The 12,645-nt window shown below is 33.2% G+C and overlaps 1 protein-coding gene across 1 annotated transcript; it reads right to left on the minus strand.

The window, feature by feature from the left end:
* On the minus strand, positions 6,149 to 6,758 carry LOC18770448 (histone H4). The gene has a single exon (XM_007202731.2). The coding sequence runs from the start codon at positions 6,611 to 6,613 to the stop codon at positions 6,302 to 6,304; it is 312 nt and encodes a 103-aa protein (XP_007202793.1). The 5' UTR covers positions 6,614 to 6,758; the 3' UTR covers positions 6,149 to 6,301.

Here is a 12,645-nt window from a genome sequence, read left to right on the forward strand (position 1 = left end):
TGAAAGTCTTCATGCCAATAGTTGTGGGCCATCCACATATTTATACCACTCCTCCTTGGATGCCTACAAGTCTCTTGATTGGTTGCCTCATTAAAATCTTGCTAGGATAAAATTCAGTGAGGTAGAAAATTGGTTGGAGCGAACAAGAGTGTAACAATCATATGTCCAGTATAGCATACTTCGGGATGCTCCCCCTAATATCTTCATGATTATCTTTCTCGAGGGAAAATCTTTTGGAGTGAGTTGAGGATGTGACCACCAAAAACTCCTTAGTTGAGTGACATGAGATTGATATATCTCTATAAGTAAATACATTTTCAGTGAACGATCTCAATGCAAATTAGAGAAATTTCTAGAGTCCGCATCTCCAACAAATCTTGGGCTATTTGTAAGCTTACTTGAATAGAATAAGCCCGTATATGTGATTCTGCAGAGGTAGTATCAAATATGCACTACATCACCCCAAAGTAATGGTGATGGAGTTGAGCTTTATTTGAAAATACAATGTCCGGTCTAGTATACTACCGAAAAATCATTTAAGTGCCCAAAGGATAATCCATATAAAAGTGCTTTAATACTTTCTTAGTATAAGCTGATTGGTGGGTAAGAATCTCAATAGCATAATGCTTAATCTTCAAGTTGAGACAAATATTTCTTGAACTCTTCAGGAGTTTTAATCAGATATTAACTCTTCAGGAGTTTTAATCAAGTATTAACTCTTCTAAAGTTTTAATCATATATACACTCTTCTAGAGTTTTAATCAAATATCAACTCTTCTGGAATTTTAGTGTGCTGTAACCACATCATAATGAAAATATTCACTGAGGCAATTTATGCATACTAGTATTGAGTACAAAATTTGTGCTATAGGCACTTGTCTTTCAAGGACTTGCTTCATGCAATTTTAATCCTTCAGAGATTTTATTTAAGATATTACACTTCATGACACATTATATAGCTTTATACCCAGATATTTATTCTTCTTATACATCTGTAGGGAATCACTTCTGAAGATATGCTCCACTCATTTAATACCTTTAAAGATAGTATGTTGGTCTCCGTAAATGTGCAATAAGCATCTGTAAACATGGAGAACCTCATATTTCCTTGTTTCTTCCGAAAACGTTGTGTCATATAAAGTGAGTGTATTCCAATATGTTTTGAACACCCATGTATAACCTTCAGGGTCAACATCTTTTGGAGTTCCTACTATAGATTTGTTTTGTCACGTCCATTCCCATCTGTAATGGAATTACCTCTTTCTATTTTGGCCAATGATTTTGTCGACATTTAATGGTAGAAACGTGCTTCCATTCAACACAGACCATTGATGATTTTAATAGCTACTTTAAAATAAAAAATTATCATTCATCAATTCATGATCCCACCATTCTCATGCGCATGCGCATGCATAAATTATAAGCATTTCATCGCTTTTGCATACCCAAAAGCCACTTTAGGGGCTTTCATTGTCTCTTCCAAGATAGACATCTCTTCTAAGATGAATTATTTGGACTGGTCATATAATGATGATACAAGTCATTCTTCTGGACTGGTCATAATACTAGTCGTTCTTCTGGAATGATCTATAATGCAAGCCATTCTTCTGGAATTGTCCTTTGTATAATGTTCTCATGGAACAATCTTATCTCCCTACTTTATCATCATCGAAGATGAGGTACAAAAGCTTTCATCTATAATACATAAGACTAATAGGATTAATAATACAAGTATTGCTTACATCCTTTAGTAAGGGAAAACTTTGCTAAAATATTCTTCAAGCTCGGATTTTCTCAACAAATATAATTGAATGCTTGATGATCTAGTTATATCCTGCACAAAAACCACAATTCTTTTGCCTCTGTAAAAAATAATTCAAATGGTCATGCTCGATTAGTAGACATGTGTATCTGCCTAATTTCATATTTTTCAGGATTTGTTCTTCAGATGAAGGTTATAAAAACACATTATGTGTGGTAGAAAATGCTCTTAGTTAGAGGCTCTTGCTTCTTGAAACCAAGAGTTGTCAAAAGAAAGAAAATAACTAAAAAAAATTATTTTGATTGCAAGGTATAAGTAAGCAATCAAGAAAGATAACATGTGGTGTACTTGGATTATGGGCTTCCATCTCTTCATATAGTGGTGGAATTCAGGGATTAAGAGGGATGTGCTCCTTCTTGCCTCGCGATTATAGGAGGAGTGATAAGGGATAGTCTCGTTTCTCAAGCAAATCAAGTGCTCACTTATAGGAAAAACAAGTTGTTATTGCATCCCTCGATAAGAAGAAAGTTGGACGTGTTCTGCAAAGAATTTTGTTATTAACATATTTATACATAAGATAGGGGAATAGTTTGAAATGATGAATCTCAACTTAACCACATTAACGTTTGAGATTCCCTGGGCACGTTTGAAAAATTGTCTCTGTGAAATTTGCAAAGATAAAATTTGATTGACAAAAATCATCCTTAAGACCCCTGAACAGCTGATAAACCTTAATGAATGCAACGTGAAGTTCGAATTTTGGAAAAGGGAAATATGGGAATCGGGTGGGAAATTTTGCCACATTTCCGCCTATATATATGTAAGACATGATTGGAGTATTTGTGTTTCAACTCCATTTCCTTCCATTTTCTGAAAGTTCAGTTTTTCCAACTCTTTTCTCGAAACTCTTTAAAATGGCTTCCTCTTCTTCACACTCAAAATGTTTCGATTTAAATGTTGATCCCAAAACAAGACGTGATGCCAAAGTCTAGCATCCATCCTTTATATCCCAAAATCGTCATCTCACGGTTAATGATTCTGTGATGATGAATGAAACAACGACTACTATAGTAGCTAGGAATTTTCTTGTTCCTACGGATGAAATATTATTAGAAGGAAGGTATGATGAAGAGGCTGCTGATGACTCTATGGCTTTTTGCATTCAGAACGTTGCTTCTGTCTCCAACCTAGCTCATCGTTTGCTTGCTAGAGTAAACAAGATTTTGGAACTAAACACCCAAAATTCTACTCTTTATAGAATGCTTCAGGATTCTCAGCAAGAGGTTGAAAACCTTAAATAGGAGAATAAAGCTTTGTCGAAACTGGTGAGTTTATACTATAAGGATATGCAGACAAAGCTTGACATGTTGCAGAGTTCTAATAAAAAGATTCTGGAAGACCAAGAGAGGCTCATGGTTAAGGTCAAGAGGAGCCTTTCTCCTTCACCCGAAACTTCTAAACCATAATGGAACTTGATAGATTTTACAAAGCCTACTTATTTATTGTAGGTGAAAAAAATCTATCTGTTGTATGCTCTTTTCCTGTTGTAATAATTGGGCAAAGTATTAAATTTGCATTTGTGGTTTTTAGGTCCTTTCAAAATGACAGTTTGGAACTTTTTGCCTTATAGGTACAAATAACCATATTAAATCTCTCAAATTATATATTTCAATGCATGTGTGTTTAGAACTTCTAACCCGAGTTAAACACAACCTCAAAATTTTAATTGCTTTTTTCAAAATGAGTATGAAATATAAATTAAGGAAGAGCCATAATAATACTTCAACCCAAAACTTCAAGTTTAGGATTTATGATACGTTCAGATCCATGGCTTCTGCCCTATATCATATTATATAACAAAATATGGGGAGCCTCAATTCATCCTTTGAGGCTCTGTTTGGTTCATGGGAAAGGAGACTTGAAGATGGCAAATCAATTACTTTTTCATGTTTGGTGAGTCCAAGCATGGGAAATCGTTCCTGACCCATGAGAAAGTAGGAGGAAAGTGAAGCCATCCTCTTAACTTAGGTTTTGTTTTCCCTCCTCATGAGAAAATTTGGGAAAATGAGCCAATATTAATAAACATTTTTCATGACAATTTTGTCCCCATTAACAATTTAGAATCACAATAAATCATTAAATGCATTCTTTTTTTATTTGATTTAATGTAGGTATAATTGAAAATTTATACAAACTTTGTTTTCCATTCCTACTCAAAACAAACATGGGGAAGGAAATAAAGTGATATCTCTCGGTTACTTTCCCATCATTACCGAACGTGGGAAAGGAGTCTTCCATTTCACATCCCTTGGGAAATAACATGGGAAATGATTTCCCCTCAAATTCATTTCTTGAATCAAATAGGGCCTGAGGGTTATCCTGATATGATTCACTATAAGATGAATCTTTAGGAACCATAACTCATAAAATGTAGTTCTCCTTTGAGGTGTCGATTGTAATAAATCAAGCTTTGCTAAGTTCATCATTTTCTTATGCCAAAGAAACATGTGGTGTGGCATAGCTAGCAATATTACCACAAGGATTGTCCACTTAATGTTAGAACTTCATGTTCACAACGCTGTTTAAATTTTGATCTTTATTGCCAAAATTATATATTCTCATGATATGGACATTCTTAGAACTTCAGGCCCTTACTTAATCAACCATATTCTAAAGGACTTCTAGCCTCTCATTTAATTGCTCATCCATGAGTTTAGGGAATTGCAAGTCCCTTTAGGTACATAGCAACAGTGCACCAAAAGGGTTACTATTCACGTAAACGACACTATTTACGCATATGGTTACTATTCATGTATACGGTATTGTTTACGTATATGGTTACTATTCATTAATTCATGTATATGGTGCTATTCATATGTGCAGTACATTTGCCAGTACAATTACTATTCATGTGTACAACACTATTCATTAATAAAGTACTATTACATTATCAAAGAGCTTTATGTCCTGATTTATATGTCAAGGATCAAAGATCTTCAGGTTCGATCACTTTTCACAAATATAGTACTAGAGAGTCTGCTAGTCTCACATGATTTTATCATCAAGGATCTTCAAGTTCCGATATAGTTGTATGATGAGGATCAATGAACTTCTAGTCCTGATCTTCGGAGGTTTAAAACTCATTATAATATACTTGTCAAATAATTCACAAAATAAATTGCTTGTTGTATGGACTTTAATTCCGCACTATACTTTAAATAAAAGTAAATATACGATAAAATAAATTCATAAATTAAATGTGCTTGTATGGGCATAATTATGCTCCATACTTTAAATAAAAATAAATGCAATGTATGGACAATAAAATTTTGTACCATACAGTAAATAAAAGTAAATAGAGAGATTCACTATTATACTCAATACAGGAGCCCAAATTATTTAAAATTAAAAAAAAAACTATATGAAATGGACTTTAAAACCACACTTAAAGCTCATTTACAACATAACAAAAAAGCTTTTTAACTTCTTTTAAATTACAAAACTGCCATTAATTTTTTAAAATAAACTCAACCCCAAAACCTCATAAAAAAAACCCAAAACACTCAATAGGGCATCAAAATAATTTAACAATCAAAATTAAATTCAATAGGGCCAACTTTCATTTTTTGGGTGTTTTTTGAGTTTGTTTATAGAAATTAAATGATATAGAGTTTATTTATAGTTTTAATGTTAAGAATGGATATGTAACTAAATATCTCAAATATTATTATATAGATAATAAATATACACTATACTGTAAATAAAAGTAAGTGAAGAAGGATAATAACGCGCCACCCAAAATATTAGGCGGTAAAACTGTCCATTCAATTTACAACAATAAATATAAAGTGCAGTAATAAAATAGTTGTATGTCTTATTTTGGTAATCCATAAGACTATATATGTACGTTTATTTATATTATATTATGAAAAGATGCATTTCCTGTTTTCCACCAACATATATGTTAGTATTTATTGTCAAAGAAGCAAAGAAAGTGATTTTGCGCGTGGATAGGTTAGATTTCATTGTGAGATGAACAATAGTAAACTCTTGCCTGCCAAATTTCTAGTTTTGCTTTGCTTAAACTTGCTTGAGCTAGTTGAACTGGCCACTAGAGAGTTCAAAATAGACATCTCTGCAAATTATTACTTGATCTGCATATTTGTAAATTATTGTAATGATTTTAAATTCTGAGCCTAAAAGGCTGTGAAATTACATTAGTTTGAAGAAATAGTTAATCAGCCACATGTTAAAATGAACTAGCAATACTTGATGCACTGAAATTGCATCAGGCAAACCAACAAACACCTTGCCTACAATCACAAATGGGTTTGGTTCAAAAATAAATAAACCTTCTCAGAAACTGGTAAAAATCAACAAAAAATGTATACCAAAAGTCTATATATTCATTCATTGAAGCAGAACAAGCTTAAAAATCATGCCATTACAGATTCAAAAACCATCAAACACTTTGTTCGCTCATAACAAGTTTTACAAAAGCCCCAAATCAAAGGAGGGATTTTATTACATATGCTAGATTTAACCTCCGAAACCATAGAGGGTTCGTCCCTGCCTCTTGAGAGCATAGACCACATCCATGGCAGTCACCGTCTTCCTCCTGGCGTGCTCAGTGTAAGTCACAGCATCGCGAATCACATTCTCCAAGAAGATCTTGAGAACCCCTCTGGTTTCTTCGTAGATGAGGCCACTGATGCGCTTCACTCCGCCTCTACGAGCAAGTCTTCGAATGGCGGGCTTGGTGATGCCTTGGATGTTATCCCTCAGCACCTTCCTGTGCCTCTTTGCCCCACCCTTTCCCAACCCCTTTCCTCCCTTTCCTCTCCCTGACATTTTCTCGGAAAATTTTTTCTGACCTCCCAAACAGTTTGATTTTTCACCTAATCAAGTGAATGTGGTGATTTGACTAATTAGGGGAAAGGGGTTTTTATAGTGGGGAGCGATCTTTGAATTTTTGCTTTGCCGCTTCTGTTTGAGTTTTTTCTGCGCGGATTTTTTTGAATTTCAATTGAGACGTTGGATTGAAACTTATCGACGGCTGGGCTAGTCGATCCGCGTGAGTGGCATTGTCTTAACTGAACGGTTGATGATGGGTCATCTGACGGCTGAGACGAGATACTAAAAGAGAACCTGGATCACACGCAAATGTTGTTTTGCGGCTGACACATTCAATCTTAAATTTTAGTTTATTTACTATGGTTTTATTTTTTATTTTATTTTTAGAATTAAAAAAAAATAACATAGGTAGTTATATTTTATAAAAGTAGGATTTATTATTTGATTTTTTTTAATTTTAATTTTTTTTAATATGAAAACATGTGAATTTATCATATTATCCTCATTTAATTAATAATTTCAATTTTTAATGTTGAATTAACTAAGGACATTTTCTGGTATTTTGAATGCTTCATCATTCTCTGCCTTTTGCTTTATATATATATATATATAGATATACCTATTTTTTAATTTAATATATATATATGCTTTCTAAGAGTTAGACAATGCACACAATGCCCTTCTTTTTAAGAACCTCAAGATTAATATGATATTTTTGTACATGCTTTGGTTATTAAATTTATTTAATTATAATTTTCATGTTACATCAATCATTTTGTATTCCAATATTGATAGGAAAAGTGGAGCGTCATGGGCTTGCAAGTAGAGTTCACAGTGGTTTGGTTCAGCGAGTTAATACAACAAAAGTGATCTTAGTCTCATCGGGTTGGAGTTATTCAATTACAATGAACAATAGTGATCTTAGTCTTCTAATTTTGAAAGAATGGAAAGAAAAAAAAATACAGAGCAGTGAGTATTGTTTTGTTGGAGAAATATCTACTTTACTTAGAGCATTCACATGGGGGGAGGGGGGGGTGGTGTTATTTTCGGGGATGTAAAGCCTTACAACCCTTTACATCTCCCCATTGAAGATGATTCCGGTGACAAGGGGTGTATAGTTAACATACACCCTCTTATATACCCTCCCATTGTGGATGCTCTTACCTATAAGTTAATGATGACAAGTGACAAATATAGGTGGCATAAAAATCGTGCACTTGAACAGCTCAGACATGCAAATGTTCGTCATATCATTTGGACCTACAAAATAGTTTGTCGGATTAGGTATTGTTTTTATTTAAAATTAGAAAGAAAAGCAAAATCATAACCTTGATGATGATACTCTAATTTTGTAACAACATTCTTCTTTTGGTATAGGAGAAAACTTAATCAAAGACATAAAAAGACTTTCTACGCCAGGTACTTTATATCACTTTAGCATCTCAAGTGAATGAGTTTACACTTTAATTTATTTTTTATACTTATTTTTGTACCAGTTTTACAAACATCGTACCCATTGCTATGTGGAGAATTTAGAGCACAAAATTAAGGTAACAAATCATGAAACTGTTCCTATCCTCTACCAATTTCTTATTAATTGTTTTAGTGTTAAACTTGGCTTCTTATATTGAAACGAAAGGATTTTTCCTTTATCTCTTGACTTTTGAAAATGGCACTATTTTTGGTACAAATTTCTTCCGATAATTGGAGTAGGCATGTTGCAAAGGATAAACTATCAAAATTGAAGGTGAGTATACGTGTTCCCAAATTATGCTAAAATTTGTCAATTACAAATTTAAAAGTATAAGTTTAAATTTGGTCTCATCTCATGTTATTTATGTATAGATTGACAATGAAAAAGTGAAAGATCAATTAGAGAGGAATGGGTGGCGCAAGTGGTTTTGATCGTTGCATGCCTTCCTCCTATGTGCATATTATGTAAATATTTATGTCCATAATCTAAAACTATGATGTTGTGTAGAATGAAAATATTATTTTACTTAAATTATTTGAGATTTTCATATTAATGTTGGATTTGCTTTAGATAATATTAATGTGTGGGTAATTAATTGAATAAGAATCCCCCTAGCTCTTAAATTTTATTAGACTAGCCTCCCTGCACGCGCTTCCGCACGTGTGAGAGGCTTTTTTTTTTAATCACTGCGCTACGCGTGATTTACAAAGTTTCGTGAATATTTTTTCCCAATTGTATTTATATAGACTAGCCTCCCTGCATGGGCTTTAGCGCGTGCAAGAGGCTTTTTTTTAATCACGCGCGCTATGCGCGACTTACAAAGTTTCGTAAATATTTTTTCGCGATTGTATTTATATAGATGTATGTTTCAACAGTTTTCATATTTTAATTGCATGCGTGTGATATATCGTCGTCCTAAAAGTTTTCCTTTATCGCCCATATTTTTCTAGACGTCCATCTTAGCAGTTTCTTTCTTTTTCTTTTATAGCGTGTAAACTGTTAAGATGGATGTCTAGAAAAATACGGGTGATAAAGGAAAACTTTTAGGATGACGATATATCACACGCATGTGATTAAAATATGAAATTGTTGAAACATACATCTATATAAATACAACTGCGAAAAAATATTTATAAAACTTTGTAAGTCGCCCGTAGCACCCGTGATTTAAAAAAAGCATCTTCCGCGCGTGCAGGGAAACTAGTCTATATAAATACAACTGGGAAAAAATATTCACGAAACTTTGTAACTCGCGCGTAGGAGCACGCGTGATTAAAAAAAAGCCTTTCGTAAATGCGGAAGCGCGTAAAAAGAGGCTAATATTATATTATGAAAGGATGCATTTCCTATTTTCCACTAACATATATGTATCACACTTGCCCCTTAATTGCTTTTCCACCTACCACCAGCACAAATTTCCAACGCACCTACACTCATTGGATGCTCAATGTGAATATTGAATGTCATAGATATAATATAATAAATGAAAGAGATAAGAAAATAGGGAGGACTACTCTCTTTATTGGTGGGGTTGGCCAGAGAACTCAACTAATTTTGGAAGAGTATTCGTGTTGATAATGTGTTGTAAAATGAATGGTGTTGAAATACAAATGCCGCACATAAAATAAATTAGACGTAATATTTAACGAGGTTTGACAAGTTGTGTCTACGTCTCTAAAGAGCAGTAGCAGTAACCATTTTCACTATGTAAAATAATAAGGCAACGAAAAGAATACAACTTTGGTATTTACACTTAAACTGGCTCACTATTTTTCTCTCTGCTCTCTTTTCTCTCCTTTTACTATCCTTTTTCTTCCTTCTCTGCATAGACTCTCACTTTCTTTTTCTCTGGAGGTGTCCCTCACTTTTCACTTCGGATTTGTTTGTAAAACTTGAAACAATCGTTCCCTTTGTAAAGGGAAGTTAGGTAGCACAACATTACCTATGAGCATGTGAAGATCAACTGCCTGCTGTAAATATGAAAACTATTTCACCTACAATACATGAAAGTCTTCATCCTAATAGTTGTGGGCCATCCACATATAAAACATGCTAAAGCTAAGCAACTATGTGATGTGGTTGAATGGATTGGCAGAAAACGTGAAAACACACCTATATGTAGTTAGCAAATAAGGACGCGATGACAAGATATGAAAAACCATAAGCCAACAATTCTATGATGATCCCACCTTAATGTTGCCAAATTAGCAATTATAGTTTTGTTAACAATTTGTTTCTTGCATGCCAAACTGTTATCAACAAATAAGAAATTTGAAAAAAAAAACTAAAACGAACACTTTTGACATTTTTACTTATTTGAAAAGGGTATGTTTTCATGCACGCATGGGTATATAAACTGTTTCGATTCATGACTTTTCATGCATTTACTAACATGTAAGGAATTAAAAAAGTATACGAGTAGATTTCGTAAGAATGCTACTGTTTTTACCTCCCGTTAACCCACAAATGTTTCTGAGCTACTCTTGCCTTCTTCACTTTTTCTTAACCCTAAATCAATAAGATAAACGTACCTATGGTCTTTAAATCAGCTGTAGAACTAAACCATGTATTATATATTTTGCTCTTAATTGTGATCATAGTCTGAAATATTGGTGTAATATTGCTAAAATATCGAAAATATCGATGTAAAGGGAACAAAAAAAAAAGAAAAAAAAAAAGAAGAAAAAAAAAGGGAAAAAGGGGAGAAAAAAACACAAAGGGGATATGAACCCCTCCCATTTTACTCCTCCTATACCTTAACCACCATATTACTTATGTTTTTGTGATAATATGCTAAAATATTTATATTTATATGGGTGACATGTTAACAATTACATGCAAAACTATTTTGGGAATTTATCATTTGATAACTACTCTTCACAATACACTTACTCTACGCATAGAGATGATGAAGATAGTGAAAAATTTGAACCTCATAGGAACTCTATGTGGTACTAAGTCACTCATGTATCTTATCGTGCAATGTATAAAAGTGTTAAATATTATAGTAAATCATTATATATAAATAATTATGGTGTATTTAATCTTTTTTCATTAATTACTACATATTTTTTACACTCACAGTGTTTGCCCGCTTGCTGTATAATCAACTTATATCAGTTAAATCTATCACGCAATGCATTTCGTTCTAATTTTTTGTGATAAACTAATAGATAATTAACTAAATAAACATTCTCTAAAGTATCAATAAAAATTTCCAAGTTTTTCTTATAATTTTCTTAGTTTTTATTTAATTTTTATCGATAATATCCCGATATTTCCATTAAAATTTCCATATTTTTGAACTACCGATTTTTTTGATATCATCGATATTTTAGACCTTAATTGTAATATGTGAGTGAGTATCCACCATAACCCTTTTCCCCAAATCCTTCCATTATTATTTTTTTTAATTTTTTAATTTTCGCAATGATCAATTTCTTTTTTGGGTCACTTATCAGCCTCCCAACTTGAAAAGGCAAGTGGTGGTTGTGAATGTGATTTAAGACACAGAAATAGAGGCTTGGACTCTAACTCAAGCAAGCATCGCTTCACCTAAGATCTGATCTAAATCCAATTACCAAGTTAACCAGAGACTTGGGTTAAGCTTTAACCAGGGTTAAAATTAAAATAAGCCTCTGTTTTCTTTACTTATTTTTATTTGTAATTTTCCTGCTTACAAAGTTACAAATTGGCCTTTCGCAAAAAAAAAAAAAAAAAAAAAAAAGTTACAAATTGGCTGGCAGAGTGGCAACTTCACATGTCTACAAAACTCTCTCATGTGGTCTGCTGTAGGCATTTCAGACCAATTTTTGTCCCTGTTCTTGCTCCCTCAATACTCGCCACGCGCTTCATAATTATTTTGCTAGAGGGATGCTCCTATTACAGTTGCAGTGTCTAAAGGATGAGAATCAACTGTGTCGCATGTACATCGATAATTCAAGTATTATATACCTTATTAGTCTGATTTTTTATTTAAATTTTCTGTGAGTCAATGGTCTTTGAATTTTTCCGTATTGACGAAATGAACAAATTGCTATGTTGATCATATTGACACAAATGACACAGATGAAAAATGTCTGAAACTAACAACAGAATTGGACAATCAAAATGGAATTTGAGTACAAATTGAGGGTTTATTGTGGTTAAAATTCATATTTTATTAAAAAAAATCAAAATGGAAGTGTCTGTTTGCCACTCGCCTACCTACCTATGTGGTTTGGGTTTTCTACATAGCTGTTTGGAAATTAATTTTTTTGGCAAAAAATAAATTAGAGACGCTGATGTGATGACTACTATGACAATGTGTTTCAGCTGATTCTTTGAATGTCATTGACCAATTTACCCATACGTTTCCAAATGACATTTATGCCCTTCTCTTGTACTTCAATCGACTATTGTTCTTTGGCCGGGGGCGCCAACAAACTTCATTTGACTAGTTAAGGACCGTCCTGTCTTTTCCATCAAGAGCATATTTGTCCCCAAAATTTCCACTCAAATTTAAAAAATGAAAACTCACCCTGAGAATAATAACTGCCAGAAAAGCCCATCGTGA

Source organism: Prunus persica, chromosome G7, assembly GCF_000346465.2.
Source record: "Prunus persica cultivar Lovell chromosome G7, Prunus_persica_NCBIv2, whole genome shotgun sequence".
NCBI classification, from domain to species: Eukaryota; Viridiplantae; Streptophyta; class Magnoliopsida; order Rosales; family Rosaceae; genus Prunus; species Prunus persica.